The sequence below is a fragment of the Coenobita brevimanus genome, chromosome 68 (genome assembly GCF_032717465.1).
Source record: "Coenobita brevimanus isolate Jiangsu-jjx chromosome 68, ASM3271746v2, whole genome shotgun sequence".
NCBI lineage: Eukaryota > Metazoa > Arthropoda > Malacostraca > Decapoda > Coenobitidae > Coenobita > Coenobita brevimanus.
This window is the reverse complement of record NC_137021.1, coordinates 3,329,437-3,347,634: the sequence shown is the minus strand read 5'-3', so window position 1 is coordinate 3,347,634 and position 18,198 is coordinate 3,329,437. Positions and strand designations below refer to the sequence as shown.

Sequence of the window (18,198 nt, the reverse complement as noted above, 5' to 3'; positions counted from 1 at the left end):
GGGGGAGGAAGGAGGAAAGGAAGTAATGAGGACGGTAGGGGGTACTGGGGGAGAGAGGGGAGGGGTAGGAAGTCGCGAGGAGGGAATGGAGTGCTTGAGAGAAGAAAGAGGAGGGAGAAGCATAGGGCAGGAGAAAGATAAGGAGAGACTGGAAGAGCGATAAGGAGGAAGGGGAGGAACGTAGGGAGAATGAGGGGAGAGAGCGCAATGGATTAGAGAAGTTAAGAAGGGGTGGATGGATAGGGGTAGGAGAGAACCAGTGGGATATGTGAACTGGAGAAGGGGATGTACATGTAAGAAGGGAAGGTGAGGCGTAAGAAGTGGAGGCGAGGAAGTGAAAGTGGGAAGATAGAGAAGGGATGCAAGCATACAGGATAATGAGCATGTTGGCGTGGGGTGGGGGCGAAGAAGGAAAAGGATAGGCAAGGAATGTTGGTAAAGGGATAGTGGGAGCGTAAACAGTTATAAAGAGAAAATAAGAAGAGAGGAAGAGGAGATTTACTTGGGGGAAGGAAAGCAATGGAGGACGAGGGAAGTTAAGGGGAGGAGGTGAGGGGACAGTGAGAGGAAAAACAGGGTATAAGAGGATAGGAAAGTGAATTGGCTGAGATTGTGAGAGAGGACGGAGGGTGAAAGGGAAAAAAGAGGGGATACAGAGGAGAGAAAAAATAGGAGGAGGGAGTAGAGAGCAAAAGGAATTTGTTGACAGGGAGATTGAAGGACAGTGTCGAAGGGCGGAAGGAGGGCTTGGGAGTTGAGGGGATAAGGACTAGGAGTTAAAAGGGAAGGAATTTATAGGGAGTGGGAAGTAGTGTGCCGGGAGAGGGGAAAGTAATGCGGGAGGAGAGGAAAGCAGTGGAAGGAGAGAAGAAAGCAGTGGAGGGACAGAGGAAAGTAGTGGAGGAAGAAAGGAAAGTAGTGGAAGGAGAGAGGAAAGTAGTGAAGGGAGAAGAGGAAGTAGTGAAGGGGAAGGGGAAAACAGCAGAGGGAGGTGGATAAGGGAGATAGAAAAATAGTGGAGGGAGAGAGGAAAGAAGTGGAAGGAAAGGAGAAGAGAGGAAATGAACCAGGGTGAGGGGGAAGCGTAAGTAGGGGGTGGAGGAAAACTCCAGAGTGAGGAAAAGATGGAAGGAGGTAAGGAAGACACGGGAGGTGCAGTGGGAGACAGAAGTAAAAGTTCTTAATAATTAGCTTCCTGTACCTCCCATATTTCTCTGCTGGCAAAGTCCCATAAGCTGAGAGGGACTTGGTATGTTTCTCTGCCCATAGATGCTTCTCTTTGATAGGAAAGCCTGGGACTTGTACAGAAAGTGACCTACACGTAGTGAAATGACTACAAAGAGTGGGCTGCACGGAGTTACGAGTAGGAGGGACGAATGGGAGAGACAGGATTAGGAAACATAATAGGCGAAGGAGGAAGAGGAAGACGAGAAGAAGAGTAGGAGGAGAAAGAGTAAGATATGCAGGAGGAGGAGGAGGAGGATTGTGGAAGAGGGATTATAACCGGGGGACATAAAGGGAGTTTGGATAGTCAGAGGAAGGGAATTAGAACGGTAATGCGTTAAGGGAGCTATGAGAGGGGTGGAAGTAGGGAGCTTATGGTGGGCTGACCCAATATGTGGGGAGATTAAGCGGGGGACTGGCACAGTGGGAAGTAATTAAAGAGAGAGAGAGAGAGAGAGAGAGAGATGGAGGGGAGGGGTCGACAAGAAGGGGGCAACACTCAACAACAATGGTGTGGTGGAGAAATACGAGCTCTTTCATTTCATATTTTACTTTTTTCTCTCCCGTCGTTACCTCTGCCAACGAAAGTTGTAGATTATGTTTTCACCCCTGTTCATCTGTTTGTCCACAAGAGATCTCAAAACGTTATGTATTAATTAAAAAAAAAAAAAAAGTGGATATGTGGGTCATGAGACAAGAAGGAGTTCATTAAATTTTGGTGGTGTCTGAGCTGTCTGGTATAGGCGATGGCTGAGGTATGCGCTTTTTGAGGCTGACTTCATATTTTTCTCCTGTTTCGTCTTACTTCCTGCTTAAGCTCTACGTTCGCCTTTGGTCTGTGTCGCTTTCTGTATCCTCGTTATGTGATATAATACTGTTAACTCATATCTGTCTATGTCTTCTCAGGCCTCCATATCTCATGTAATATTCCCCCTTCCCCTCTCTCTCTCTCTCTCTCTCTCTCTCGTACACACACACACACACACACACACACACACACACACACACACACACACACACACACACACACACACACACACACACACACACACACACACACACACACACACACACACACACACACACACACACACACACACAAAACTTCCAACATTTTCTCATTTTCATTTCATTCTCTCCCCCTTGTCCACTAACCTTCCCTCTAAATCACTTACTCCCACACAATCCCTGTCCACACACACACACACACACACACACACACACACACACACTCACGGAAAAAACAGGCCTCCAAGAAATCAAGCTAAAATGAAAAACTCAGACCACATCCATTTGCATACCCCTCTCTCTCTCTCTCTCTTTCTCTCCCTTCTTTATGTCAGAGCCGGGAGCAAAGCAGGTGCCGGAATATCCTCCCCTAAGCTCCGAAACCGAAATCTCTTCTCCTTTCGGCGGCCTTACGAGCGGCTGCAACTTTACCAATCAGCCAAAAAAATATACATAAAAAAATCTTGCAGTATTCGGCATTCGCTGCTGACGTCACCGGCGGGGAACCAATAGGAAGGCAGGAAAAGTATTTATAAAGTATCTTGCCGAATTTTTGCGATAAATGTCTCCATAGCAGTTAAAGATTATCTCGATTCATTTTTGTGTTGCATTTTTCAGGTAGTTATCGCTGGAGTCGAGTTGTGAATGTTTTGAACTGAAATAAAAATGATTGATCCAACAGTGTACGTAGTTTGAGATCTGTGCATTTAGTAGATATTCCGTCTGATTCGGTGCTAAATGTTTGGCACAAAGAAATACAGATCTGTTCGCCACTCCTGCCTGTCTTTCACCGCTGGCTTCATAGGTGCTTGAAGGAGAGGTAATGGACAAAGATGCATATTATCACCCACAGAGGAATGATTATATACACCAATGTCCACTACGCCACATTAAACGTGAATAAATCCAGTGACGAAAAAAATAGGCAGGAGAAACGAACGCACTTTAATATTTGTATGTGTATTAATTAGGGTAGAAATATAGTCCATTGCTCTTAAAGTCAACAAAAGTTCAAGGAAGTCTGTGGAACGTGGAGCTGTGGAGGCAATTACTTTCCTTCACTGACTGCCTTGCGAACCAGTAGTGTATTGTAATGTGTAGTGAAGTAAGATTCTTGAGGGAGACAGCGATAGGTTTGCCTTCTTACTGTTACTTAACCCTTTGACTGGTTGTGTGTGTGTGTGTGTGTGTAAGCTTCTCTGGAGGCTGAGTTCCCTTTTTATCCATGCCATCCTCAAAGAATATTAGCCTGACTTGCGAACACCTTATTTGTGAAAGCTTTTATTTGTGTTTCAGAAAATGCTCAAGGCAATAGTGACAATGATATTACCCGTAAAGCTCTCAGTGTTCATGAATGTCTGTCAACATTTATGTTTGAGAAAGAAAAAAAGCTTACAACTGCCGTACAGCGCAACAAGAGATGTCGTGATTATACTGCACCTTTGTTCAGTCTATCTCTTGACATCTAACCCTGCCATCATTCACACTCTTTCCCTCTTTCCCCCCTTCCCCCCTTCCTTCCGTCTCATCCTCTCGCTCCGCAACCTTGGTACAGCTCAGCAAGGGTAGTGTGATTATACTCGTACTGTGCCTTTGTCTGATCAGCTCATCTCTTGCCACCTTTCCCTGCCATCATTCACACTCCTTCCTTCATTCCTGCCTTCTGTCTCATCCTCTCATTCTGCAACCTTTGTACTACACGGCAAGGGTAGTGTGACTGTGCTGTACCTTTGTCTGATCAACTCATCTCTTGCCATCTTTCCCTGCCATCCTCCACACTTCTCTCCTTGCTTGCTTGCTTGTTTCATTCCTTTCCTTCCTTCCTTCTTTCCTTCCTTCCTTATACTCTCACTCTGCAACCTTTGTGCAACTCAGCAAGGGTAGTGTAATTATACTGTGCCTTTGATCAACCCATCTCTTGCCATCTCTCCCTGTTATCATTAACACTCCATCTCTTGCCATCTCTCCCTGTCATCATTAACACCCTTCCTTCCTTCGTTTCTTCCTTCTTGCCTTCCTTCCTTCCTTCCCATCCTCTCGCTTTGTAACCTTTGTCCAACTCGGCTAGGGTGGGCTAGTGTGATTATAATGTGTCTTTGTCTCTCAGCCCATTTGTTTCTCCCTGCCATCATTCACTGACCTTCCTTCCTGCCTGCCTGCATTCTGTCTCATCGTCCCTCCCCTGTCGTTTATCAGGCGCCGCTAGTAAAAGATGCCCTCAGTTTGATTAAAGTTGCCCCACGATGGTGCAACTATGCCAAACTCGAGCTTTTTCAGGAAATTAATAAACTGTATTCTGGAAAAAAAATAAAAATAAAGAGGGGGGGAGTTAGTTTGATCGTAGAGTGTTCGTGGAAGAATCAGGGTTTGTTAGTAAAGATAGATTTCCTGGCTGTTAAATATAGAAGAGTCAGTAACGTATTTCCTATTTATTGTTGCGTCCAAGAGATGATATTGTTTGCTTTAGGAAAGACCTCGTCATAATGAGTAGATCAGAAGCTGTCTCCCCGGACCGCTTCAATATGGGAGTCCTTTTAAGCTTAGTATAATCGCCGGTCAGTTGCAAGTTTAAATGAGTCGTCGAGCTGAAGGAATTAAGGCATATAACCACCGTCTATTTAATCCCCTCACATCATGGGCGTATTTTTTCTTGTTTTTGCGACCACAAGACATTTTGTTCGGCTTTGTAAGAGCTAACCGTGAAAGAGTTAATGAAACCACATCTAACCCCCCCAGTTCGGATCACCTGGAGATAGCAAGAATTAAAAAAATAAAATACGTCATCGGATAGAAGGGGTTAAGATTTGTAGAGGGGAGATGCTGTGACCTCCACCTCTCTCTCTCTCTCTCTCTCTCTCTCTCTCTCTCTCTCTCTCTCTCTCTCTCTCTCTCTCTCTCTCTCTCTCTCTCTCTCAAAAAACAGGAAAATCAAACTCGCAAAGGAACTTGATAAAACTCATCACACATAAAAGTGGAGCGGTGAAAAAAACAAAGTGGTTGAAGGACATTGGTTTTTCCGACTGACGTTCCAGTTTCTGACAAACAGCCGTATTCTCGTGGGCGTGAGGGACTTCTTAACATCCCTACCTTAGCGATTTGTTTTGAATGTTGATCTTTGCATCAGTATAAGCACATTTTTCTGCGCCATGTGTGTTGCACGTTGATCCAAAAAATACCTTTCCATGTTTGTGTTAATATCTTTCTAATATTGACATAGTTTGGGTTAGTAATATTTAAGGAGATGTAAAGCAGTAATAAGAACAGTAGGTCATTAAGAAAGAGATGCAAGTAAAGCTCCAACTCCTGAATATTCTCTTGCTTGTTGTTATCAGTATCTCTTTAATAGGTTTATATTTGTTTTATTGACATAGATGAATAACCAAGAAAGTAAAGCATACCTGATGCAGAAATATACTAAAATAATAAGTGTTAGGGAGCCTCCTTATCTGACGAGAATAAGTGCTTTAGACCACGGACCATTGTCTCCTTACCTGTTTAAAGGCCAGTTATCTGTTTTAAGGCCAATTGTCTCCTTATCTGTTTAAAGGCCAATTGTCTCCTTATCTATTTAAAGGCCAATTGTCTCCATATCTATTTAAAGGCCAATTGTCTCCATATCTATTTAAAGGCCAATTGTCTCCATATCTATTTAAAGGCCAATTGTCTCCTTATCTATTTAAAGGCCAATTGTCTCCGTATCTATTTAAAGGCCAATTGTCTCCATATCTATTTAAAGGCCAATTGTCTTCATATCTATTTAAAGGCCAAAGTAATGATAACTAAGGGACGGGACGCGCATCTTAAATTTGGTATAGGGGTCGTTTTCATTTCGTTTTATTGCCTGTCGCTGGGGAGAGTTATATTTTACGGTCGCGGTGAGAGAGAGAGAGAGAGAGAGAGAGAGAGAGAGAGAGAGAGAGAGGAGAGAGAGAGAGAGAGAGAGAGAGAGAGAGAGAGAGAGAGAGGGCATACAGCTTTTGTAAATAAGGTGGACTTTAATAGCTTTTCATCTCATTATCTCTCCTCTCTCACGAAGTCCCTTCAGTTTCTCTTTGCTTCAATACTGTATCACTTCTTACACACACACACACACAGAGTCTCTCTCTCTCTCTCTCTCTCATCTAATTCACTCAAGCCCTCCATTCACTATCACTCTCCTCTTCTCACCACAACACCAATTCCATTCCTTGTCATTTCAATCACCCTTTTCTTCCCTCAGTAACTTTCTCCGCCTCTTCTTATACAATTTTCCCTTCCTCTTCGCGTGAGAATAAGAGTAAGGAAAAAGATATTAATTGAAAGGAGGAAACAGCGACGCAGTGAATAGGGAGAAGGAAATTGAGAAAGGGCGAGGGAAGAAGTAGGTGAGTGACGGAAAGAAAAGAGAAATAAATAAACAAATAGAGAAATGAATAAGGATAGAGAAATGAAATAAGGATAGAGAGATAGTGAGAGAAGGAGAGACAAGCAAGAAGCGGAATGAGGGAGGAGGTGAGAGAGAGGAAAGAAGCGAGGAGAGAAGACAAAAAAAAAAAAAGGGAAACTAAAGCAAAGAGGGAATCTAAAAGAGAGAGAGAGAGAGAGAGAGATGAAGCCAAGGGAAAGAAAAAAGAAATAGATGGCGAAGACCCAAATGGGAAGGAAAGGGAGAATTATCAATTTCAGTGGGATGATTTGACACCAATATATAAAAAAACTAAAACTAATAATAATAATAATAATAATAATAATAATAATAGTAATAATAATAGTAATACGGTAATAATATAATAATAATAATAATAGAATGGATAATGTATAGGTTTGTTTTCATGGTAATAAAGATTTGATGGTATTGTACCCATAAATAAAAAAAAACATGTTTGGTGGGGGGGAGTGTCAGTTGAAATAGCCTCACCTCTTCAGTATGTGACAGATTTACAGTTTGATAAAGCATCGTCTGTACCACTGCGCTATATTTACATCGACCTACTCGTAAATTAATCACATTATAAACAGTTGGATTTAATGGTAAGTTCGTGATGTTTGGGGCTATATATTAAGAGGAGGCAGAGTGACTTTAAGAGTAGCAACGTTGAAAAAAAATAAAGATGGTGGCATTCTCTCTCTCTCTCTCTCTCTCTCTCTCTCTCTCTCTTTCTCTCTCTCTCTTAGGGTCTTGAAATTTCATTGATTGTAAAACTTGAGATGCAACAGAACTTTTAGGAGTTATTTGTTTAAGCAAAGGAACTGGAAATAAGACATGATAATTAAATGAACCGTAAAGTGTCCGTAATAAATATTTTAGCAACACGCATATTGTTAAAATCCTATATTTTTTTCCCGTAATATATCAGCGATTTTGTAAAAGAATAAGAAAGAAAATCTGGGAAATTTGACATGTTGTGACTCCTCATTAGCGCATTTTTCTGGCCAAACCGTCTCGTTAGGGCCTTTTTTTCCTTTCTTTCTTTCTTTTTAGGGGTCTCGATTAATATGTTTCTCTGTTTTTCTGTCTCTGTCCCCCCCTTTTTTTATCTTCCTCTTTTACTTTACGGTTTTAGGAACCTTTTCTATACCCCTGTTTTTTTTACTTGCTCTTGTTTTTTCTTATCTTCCTTATGACAACTCTGTCTTGTTCCCCAGTTCTGATCTTCCTCTTCCACTTCATTACTTTTTAATCTCCTCCTCCTCCTCCTCCTCCTCCTTCTAGGACTGTTTATCTTCTTCGTGCTCCATTCCCTAAAATTTATGATATTTATCAACTTGCAACTGTGCTTTCCTTATATATATATTGTTATATTCTTCCGCCAGTTAGTATATTTTTCCTCTTTAAAAATTATTGCGTTTGTTAAAAGGGTTGAGAGATTGGAAATGAATACTTTTCTGAATGGTTGTTGATGATGATGTTGAGAGGGAGAGAGAGAGGGGGGGGGATGTAATGTCTACTTACACCGCAGCGATGACTTCCTGGATTGGCATAAGTGACGTCACACGTAAACAAAAATGGTTTCCTCATCAAAAAGTCCCTATGTCAGACTCGAACTGTTGTAGTCTATGCTAGACTTCCTCCTACCTGTCCTCTTCCTCTACTTCCTCATTCATTTCTTTGCTTTGCACTTTTCTCCTGTTCCTCTTTCGTCTTTATTTTTTCTCCAGATACTCTCTCGTTCAGAAATTGTGTAGGATTACCTCGGAGGGCGTGGCGAGATTTCTGCTGTGTCTTCTTCTTTCCTTTTTTCCTTCCCTTGTCTCTGCTTTCTCCCTCTCTTTTCTTTTTCCTTCCCTTTCCTCCGGTTTCTCCCTCTTCTCTCTTTTTTCCTTCCCTTTGCTCAGCTTTCTCCCTCTCCTATTTTTTTTTTCCTCCCCATTCTTCCGTTTCTCCCTCTCCTCTCCTTGTTCTGGTTCCTATTTTTGTCTTGACACTCTCCTCTCTCTTTATGCACTTTCATCTTTCTTTAAGCAAGTGTTTGCGGTAGCGGTACTTATTTCAGTGTTTTAATTTCTTGAGTTCCATCTCTCCCTCTCTCTCTCTCTCTCTCTCTCTCTCTCTCTCTCTCTCTCTCTCTCACACACACACACACACACACACACACACACACACACACACACACACACACACACACACACACACACACACACACACACACACACACACACACACACACACTACCTCGCCAAATTTGCAGCTTTTTCTTCCACAGTTTCTTTCTCTTTCCTTCAATTTTTCTTCTCACTGCTGCAGTCGTCCTGATCCCGTCCGCCTGTCTTCCTTTCTCACTCCTCCTCTGATCTTCCTTTTTCTTTCCTTCTCCCTCCAAGTCCCCTACGTCTCTCCTCTAATTTTTCTTCTTTCGTTCTTCCTTCTCCTCTTCCTCTCTCTCTTCTTTTTTGTTCCTGCAGATCTTTACTTTCACCTCTTGTTTTCCTTTCGCTTCTCTTATCGTTCCGCTTCTGTGTCCTCTTTCTCTTCTCCCCCTTCTCTTCTTTCCCTCCTTCCTCATCGCTCCTCCATACTCCGTCTCTCTTCTTTCTCCACCCCTCGCCTCTCCTCCTCCTCCTCCTCCTCCTCCTCCTCCGCCTCCTCCTTCTCCTCCTCCTCCTCTCCCTGGTTCTCCTTTGTTTCTTCTTTATCTCGTAATCTTGCCATTTTCTTGCCTCATTTCCTTGACCACCACCTCGTCTCTCTCTCTCTCTCTCTCTCTCTCTCTCTCTCTCTCTCTCTCTCTCTCTCAGAGCGTTATTTTCTTTAGGGTGGCAGTCAATGACCTTACCTGTGTCAAGAGTCGTGTCAAAGGTCATGAGGTCAGAGAATCAGGGTCATTAGAGCGAAAGGAATTTGATCCTGGCTGCCGTTGATCGTCTTTGGGGTATTATTATTATTACTATTATTACGGTATTATTATTATTATTATTATTATTATTATTTATTATTATTATTATTATCGTCATCATCATCATCATCTTCATCATCATCAGTCTGTAATTCACACCCTCACTCGAATTTTTCCTTCGTTTCACTCGTCTTATCAACATCATCATCATCATCATCATCAACGTCAGTCTTCGTTATCCCTGTGACCTCATCTTGCTATCAGGTTTTCCATTCTTCCCTTCCCCCAGTTTCTTCCACTTTCTTAATGCTGGGAAAATAGAGAGGAGGGAGGGAGGTGAGATAGAGAGAGAGGGGGGAGGTGAGGCAGGGGAAATTTAGAATTCTGTAAAAATCTTGCCTCTCTCAAAGGTGAAAAAGGTGCCACCTGAAGATGGATGTTAGGGGAGAAAAATGAGGGAGGAAGATAAGCCGCCAGTTGAGGATAGAGAGAGAGAGAGAGAGAGAGAGAGAGAGAGAGAGAGGTTTTATTTAGAAAAAATAAAAAACGTAAAACCATATTAAACTGGGGAATTTCAACTTCTTTTTTTTTCCACGACAAACTCGAGCCTTCGGATATCGCCAGAATAAGTTTGCTGTTCGAAGTACTTACGAAAGTTTGCTATCAGAAGTACTTGTCGGCTTCAAAAGTTGGCGATTAGGTGGTGGCGTGACGTTGCCATCAGATGAGATTCCTGGAAAGTCTTAAAAGGTAATGAGAAGTGCCAGTCAAGGATTGGAACTGCCTTGGGGGGGTTGCTTTTTTTTTTTTTCTTTTTTAATTAACTCGGCCTAAAATTCCCACCTTTCCATCTTGAATACTGAGTTCTGATTAGAGTTATCTTGGTTGCCATACTCCTTTTACTCTAACTTGACAAACAATTCCCACATCTCCATTTTGAATACCAGGTTCTGATTGGAGCTGTCGTGGGTGGTTCTATACTCATTTTACTCAAACTTGGTCTAAAATTCACACCTGCCCATCGTGTATGTTGAGTTCTGAGAATAGATTGACACTAGATAATGATGCGAGTCACAAAGAAGTGCAATGGGAAGTGTATAGAACGGTAGCAGTCATTTTATTTATTTATTTATTTATTTATTTTTACACAGGGCTATATAAGATACGCTGCAAAAGGACGAAAATTTGTACCAAGTTAGAGTAAAAGCAGTAAGGCTGCAGAAATGAGAGACGTGCCTTATACCCTCGTTGAGCCCCAGGGGTATATTTTGTAACTTAATGATAAAGGGAGTGGTTTTATGGGTATCAAATTTCAGTATGTAATATTTTGTTGTGTGCTTGTAATATTCACACCAGGTAGAGTTTGAAGTGTTTGATATTAGTTCAAGCGAAGATAAAGGTACATTCACGCCGTCTATGAAACATCTCAAGCTTTAAAAACTTATGGATATGAAACCTGCAGATTGACTTGGTATTTTGATCGGATCTCCTCACAAGAATCAGAATTTTTGTGCATCCCGCCTTTCGTTTCCACTACTGTATCCGCGTACCCTTTCCTCTTTCCCTTATACTTTTCCCTCCTCCTTCATTGTTTTATATCTTCCTTTGACGTCTCGTTCTCAACTTTTCCTTCCCCCCCCCACCCCACCCCCAAGTTTCTCTCACTCCCAACATTTTTACCTTTTCTTCTTTCCCTCCTACTTTTCCCTCCTTCCCGAATGTCTTATATCTTCTTCCTTTGACGTCTCATTCTCAACTTTTCTTTCCACCCCCTCCTCCCATCTTTCTCACACTTCCATCCGTTTACCCTTTCTCCCTTTCCTCTTTCACTCGTCGCTTTCTTCTTTCCTCTTACTTTTCTCTCCTCCCTTAGCAACCCATTTCTCTTCCTTTCACGTCTCATCCTCATTTTCTCGTTCTGTCCCCCCCACACTGCCATCTTTCCTCTCACATCTGTTCGTTTACCCATGCTTCGTTTCCTTGCACTTCTCCCTTCTCCCTCAGCACCTCACTTCTTTGCGTCTCATTATCATCTTTTCGTTCTGTCCCTCCCTCCTCTCTAGCACGTCCATCCATCTACCGGTTCTTCTTTCCCTCCTACGTTTCCCCGCACCTTCAGCATCTCACTTCTTTTCACTCCTCCTCATTCTCATTTTTTCATTCTCCCCCCCTCCAGAAAAAAAAAAAAAAAAAAAAAATCCACGCCCCGATAACTCCCATTCCACTAGTAATGAACCCTGACATTTTGGAGAGTTGGACCCTCCTTCCAATTCGGCGCCGGTAACGAGTCGCCCCCTTGGGAGACTTCGGTACTAAAATCCCGGAGTTGAGTTGACCGTCCGTCGCCGAAACGTTGATTTGCCGTCCGCAGACTTTCGCAGCCTTCTTCTTGGAACCGATTTCGACCACGCGCCGAATGGTTCCAAGGTAAACAGTGGCTGGGTTTTTCGGAAGCTGGTGTGTAAATCATTCAGTCTCTCTCTCTCTCTCTCTCTCTCTCTCTCTCTCTCTCTCTCTCTCTCTCTCTCTCTCTCTCAGTCTATTTATCTATCTGTGTATCTATATCAATCCATCTGTCTGTCTATAGGAGGAATAGATTATAAAACCACGTCATCGGACAGAAGGGATTAACAGCCGTATTGTAGTGAAGATTCTAAAGATATTAATCTTGGGGTTCGAGATGGAGAGAGGGCGATTTTTGGTCAAGTATAAATGAACGGAGTATCGTTCCTGTCTCCCGCCCCTCCTCCATTCTCCTTCACGTCGTTGGTTTCTGCGCTTTCTGTCTCTTTCTTCCTCATTGTTTCCGATTTTCTCTCTCTCTCTCTCTCTCTCTCTCACACACACACACACACACACACACACACACACACACACACACACACACACACACACACACACACACACACACACACACCATTTCGTTTCATTTTGCCTACCCCAGCCACGGATGAAGTTGCAAGGGAGAGAGGCGGGGAGAAGGGAGGTGAATAAGAGAGAGAAAGATGGAAAGAAGTGATTGAGAGAGAGAGAGAGAGAGAGAGAGTAATGGAAGGGGATAGCCACGACGCTCTCCTAATTCCTTTCATAGTATTACGTCTTACCTCTTATCGCAGCGCTCAGAGGCTTAAGGTCTAAGGACGCTGGTTTATGGTGTGATTCGGCTAGGTTTTATATATACAGTTTGCTCTGATATATATTTTATTTATCAGTATTTTTGACTGTGGAATCGGTGTACTTCCTACTTATGGTCTAACTGAATACTTTTACACACACACACACACACACACACGCACACACACACACACACACACACACACACACACACACACACACACACACACACACACACACACACACACACACACACACACACACACACACACACACACACACACACACCGAGACCTCTCACTGGGGGCAGGTCAGGTGAGGTGGCGTGTATGTCAATAAATAAGAAGACACCAGCACAGAACTGTGGTGGTGGTGATGGTCGTTGTGGTGGTGGTGGTGGTGGTGGTTGTGGTAGTGGTGGCGGTGGTGGTGGTGGTGGCGGTGGTATTGGTGGTAGTGGTAGTGGTGGTGGTAGTGCTAGTGGTGAAGATGGTGGTTAATGTGGTGGTGGTGGTGTCGTACGGGATATTACTTGAGTTATTAGGCCTTACTCCCAGTCTGGCGCCACAGAGGAAGTTATTAGCTGAGGGAGAGAAGGGGCAGAAGTGTTGGCGTGCTGGATGAGGAATGAATAGAGGTAGTGGGGGTGATGGTAGTGAGGGGAAATGGATGATGGTTTGGTGTATGGAGTTGGGAGGTGGGTGATTCTCTCTCTCTCTCTCTCTCTCTCCCTCCGCTTTAACTTGGCCAAAACTGTCTTCTCTTGAATCCTGGCACAAACAAGAGGTTAGCACTAGAGTATGGTGCTAGCTACGAGGAAGTGCTGTGAAGAGGATACAGTGCTGTAGTATTGCCTTATTCATCGTCTGCGGTACGGGAGATAAGATGTAAAGAAAGTCGCCATTTTAAGGTGGAGGAGATTGTGTGTGTGTGTGTGTGTGTGTGTGTGTGTGTGTGTGTGTGTGTGTGTGTGTGTGTGTGTGTGTGTGTGTGTGGTTCTTAAAACGGAGATGGCCAAAGGAAAGACAAACCTTCTTGTGACTTTGTTATGATACAGATTGGCTAAAAACTTTCTGGAGATGGTGTTATTAGTGGTTAGTATGAGAGAGAGGCGAGGGAAGGGAGAGGGGGGAGGTAAGAGAAAGGATAAAGGGAGGCGAGGGAAGGGAGGGGGGAGGTAAGAGAAAGGATAAAGAGAGGCGAGGGAAGGGAGGGGGGAGGTAAGAGAAAGGAGAGAGAAGACGAAAGAAGTGATTGGAGAGAGAGAGGGGTACAGATGGCCCAGATATGTGTGCAATTTTCAGTTCTGCCACATCAACATAATCTCACAGCATTGACGTATAATTTACCCTAATTTTCCTCAACAAAGGGGAGAACATCAAGGCTTTCTTAAAGCTTTCTCCTTAAGCGTTGATTTGACAGGAGATGAGGAGAGATTATAGTCCCGGTGCTTATAGGAAGATGTGATAGGGGAAATAATTACGTAGGGGAAGGGGAACTCGTTACGGGGATAATTGGAGTAGGGTGGTGTAGCTTTGGTGAATAAGATATTACAGCACTGAGAATTGTGTGGAATCCAGAGAGAGAGAGAGAGAGAGAGAATAATAATAATAATAATAATAATAATAATAATAATAATAATAATAATAATAACCCCGCAAAACAAACAACTCAAAGTCAAATGGCCACCCCTTACGGGATTATGGCGTCTGGCAATAGATAATAATAATAATAATAATAATAATAATGTGTCGATGGGTACCAAAATGGCGTCAATGGTTGGCCAAATGTATACTCTAGTAGTGGTCTCATTTAGGCGAGGCTTAGATATAGGGTTACTTAGGGTTATTACGGCAGCCGTAATGGGACCCCTTAAGTAGCCTGCTCTCTCTCTCTCTCTCTCTCTCTCAGTGGGTGTTGGTGGTGCATTGGTTAGCACATCCAGCTCGCAACCGAAAGAACCGGAGTCAAATTCGCTGGCCAATCAGACAAGTTAAAAAATTTCTGAATCTGGTTCTTTTTCCATTGAACACCAGACGATTTTATGCAAACTAGAGAAATTAACTACGGCCAAAGGATAAACGAAGTTAATGAAAATAATATAATTAGGTAGTGCCAGGTAACTTTATACCAACAAAATAAATAAATAAATAAACTAGAATAGCACTCAGGAGAGCGCATACCTCCACCAGTGCCCAACAGCCCCCCTATAAAAGCATATTTAAATCCGCTAGATCCGGAATTTTACGAATATATGGATCCCCGCCAGACTCTAGACGTTCGTAGATACCAACATCCTAAATATGAATGATTTTTATTATCATCAAGATCCGTGCAATATTCACTGAAATATTTACGAAACTGTCAAAAAACGCCCCATCTCGCAGTATTAAAGAAAGTGAAAAAAAAAAAAAAAATCCTGGAACCACACCTTTTTCCGGATCCACACCAAAATTTATTGGTGTCTGCTCTGGGCCAAGGCTCATTCTTCTACCAAGTTTCGTGGAAATCCGTCCAGTAGTTTTTGTGTAATCTTGCTTACAAACCAGCCAACAAACAAACAAACGGACAGGAGTGAAAACATAACCACCTTGGCGGAGGTAATAAATGAATAAATTAATATATTCAGTGGGTAAACGAAAACTATACCATCCGGATCATTTTTTTCTTATTTAACGCCGAGTGATTATATTCATACTACAGAAACTCCCAACAGAAGAGTTAATGAAATTCGAAACAAATTTATAATCATGGGGATATTCTCTGCGGCACTGGAGATTTGACCACTCTTGCGTGCGATCCACAGACTGATCCTCCGAGCACACGACCACCACCTCTCTCTAACCATTGTCTTGGGTAAAGGGTGAACATCATGCTGCACGCAAGGATTTAGTGGCTGTGTGTGTGTGTGTGTGTGTGTGTGTGTGTGTGTGTGTGTGTCGTTAAGACGGCAACACACAGTACGGCTTAGTCGGGCTATTATGAGCGACATATTACCTCTTATTATCTCTCTCTCTCTCTCTCTCTCTCTCTCTCTCTCTCTCTCTCTCTCATATGTATTTCTTCCTTCCTCACTACGGTGCTCTCGTACTTAGATGAAGATATTAGCGTCATCAGGCTGAGAGGGTTAGTAATGAGTATAGCTTGGATTTATAATTCATTCTTAATAATCTTCATTATGTTTTGGTGATTTATCAATAATAGGTTAATAAATAGCAGGGTGTATGTACAATTTGCTCAATCGCCCATAATTTTCTGTTATGATAGGGAGGTGGCTACTAGGGTAGGAGGTGGCCAGATCGATAGAGAGGTGGCTTGCAATCCCAGTGGACTCAGGTTCAAATCCTGGATGACACAGTCGTAGCAAATATTAAATATGGACGGTGGGTGTTAGCGCCAGAGTGGTGACATGTGGAGGTGTATAATATGTAGGAGGGCTGCTGGGCCTAATTGAACGGACTGTGAAGCCTATTCCCAGGGTCTGAAAAAAAAGAAGAAAAAAAAAAAAAAGCCCGCAGCCAACCTGTTTCATATTTCCGATGGACTTAGGGCCCACCAGCAGCAATAATCCATTCATAGTAGGGCCAACACTCTCTCTCTCTCTCTGTTTCTCTCTCTCTCTCTCTCTCTCTCTCTCTCTCTCTCTCTCTCTCTCTCTCTCTCTCGCTCTCTCTCTCAGATAAAGACTTTCACGTTTTGTTTTTCAGTTTAGTGAGTTAGGAGCCCGATAGTGTTAATCAGATAATCATAAGGTTATCATTGTTATCAGTGGGAGAGTATTTCTTGGAAGCTACTTTTTGATCTTGAGTACCTTGTGATTAGAGCAAAACATTAGGCTGTCTTATCTGCTCTCTCTCTCTCTGTCTCTCTCTCTCTCTGTCTCTCTCTCTTTCTCTCTCTCTCTCTTTCTCTCTCTCTCTCTCTCTCTCTCTCTCTCTGACAGTATTTTTTGTCTTTTTTTTTTTATTTGTTTCCTCCATCTACATTCCCATTTCCTCGTCTCTTTTGGGTCTTTTCTATGTCTGTGTGATTGTTTTATGTCTGTCTGCTTGTTTGTCTTTTTGTATGCCTGTCTGTCTGTCTGTCTGCTTCAGTCCACCTCTGTGTTTCGCTTCTCAGCCTTCTCTATTCTTCCTTTTAATGTCTGTGCCTGTCTGTCTGTCCGTCTGTCTGTGATTATCAGTTGATGGTCTGACAGTGTTCGGGAAGACCAGAGATAAATCTGATAAGTGATATTCCCGATATTGTTTGGCAAGAGTTATTTACAAGGAAGATTAGACAGTGATTTGGAAGAATATTTTTTGTCGTCTGTCTCATATACCGTTTGTGAATTCGAGTTAGTCGCCAGGTTATTTCTTTTATCAGTCTTTCCTCTCAGTTCTCTCTCTCTCTCTCTCTCGTAAATTTTCTTAACTTAGCTGCATCTTGACTCTGTGTAACTCAGCTATTCAGAACCTTAGTACACTATAGTCACTGGTTTCTTGGTGTGTGTGTGTGTGTGTGTGTGTGTGTGTGTGTGTGTGTGTGTGTGTGTGTGTGTGTGTGTGAAGGTATAAGGAAAAAACTTAAACCTCTGAATAATTTTATTTTGGGGGGAACGATACTGTCTGATAGGCATTAAATCCAGGTGTCATTTTCTTCAGAAATCGTATGTAAACCATGCAGTAATTTGTTATATTTAATGTTTTTCTCCAGAAGCGGTGTTTTTCTTTCATATTTCTTTTTTAATACATTATTTCATTCATTTTGTATCGCCTGATCAGTCTCATTTATACCCATGAAGTAAATATTAAGTATTTGTTTTGCCGGTATTAATGAAGCTTCTCTCGTGAAAGATTTAATCTGTTTTTCCCCATGCATAATATATATATATATATATATATATATATATATATATATATATATATATATATATATATATATATATATATATATATATATATATGTAAGTCACAAATCGCTCGTAAAAAAGAAGACAGTAGGAATAGCAAGCTTTAATTCATTCTTTCCAAACACCTTTAGAGTCCGGAAATAATCAACGGAAGCTCGGTGTTCAATTTCCTCCTCCAGGTCACCTCTACAATTACTGCCCCGGTGCCTGACATATACAGGCCATGGTGGCTTCGCAGGAGGTATCATCCATGTAGTAGAAGCGTGACCTGTCTAGGTAGGCGCAGTTCTCATCCATTCCGCCCATTGGTTCCTGGGGGGGGGGGAGGAATAAATAGGTAGATATAGGTAAAGCTGGAGGGCTTTCATTCTCTCAACTCGCCTCCTCATACTGACTCCCTTCACCTCTATTTCGTCCCCTTAGTATTGTATCTTCTCTTTACTACTGCTATTGTGTATTTCTCTCTCTGCTGTTGGTGTTACACTGGCCACTTCTCATCTGAACTGTCTGTTGGATACCTTCTCCACTCTGAACTCAACTCGCGTACCTTCCCAGTTATGGCAGGCGCGTTGCACCTGTCCGACAGCGTACTCCCAACATTTTTCATACCCAACGAGAGAGAGAGAGAGAGAGAGAGAGAGAGAGAGA

At 42.5% G+C, this 18,198-nt stretch overlaps 1 protein-coding gene across 1 annotated transcript in view; it reads right to left on the bottom strand.

Annotated features, from left to right (window-relative positions):
• Nucleotides 1-9,513, bottom strand: part of LOC145405809 (protein O-linked-mannose beta-1,2-N-acetylglucosaminyltransferase 1-like) — a 45,828-nt gene extending 36,315 nt beyond the window's left edge. The window contains exon 1 of the mRNA XM_080277047.1: nucleotides 9,486-9,513. Within this exon, the coding sequence (XP_080133173.1) occupies nucleotides 9,486-9,513 (28 nt within the window). The remainder of the gene's footprint in view (nucleotides 1-9,485) is intronic.
• Between the last annotated feature and the right edge of the window lie 8,685 nt (nucleotides 9,514-18,198).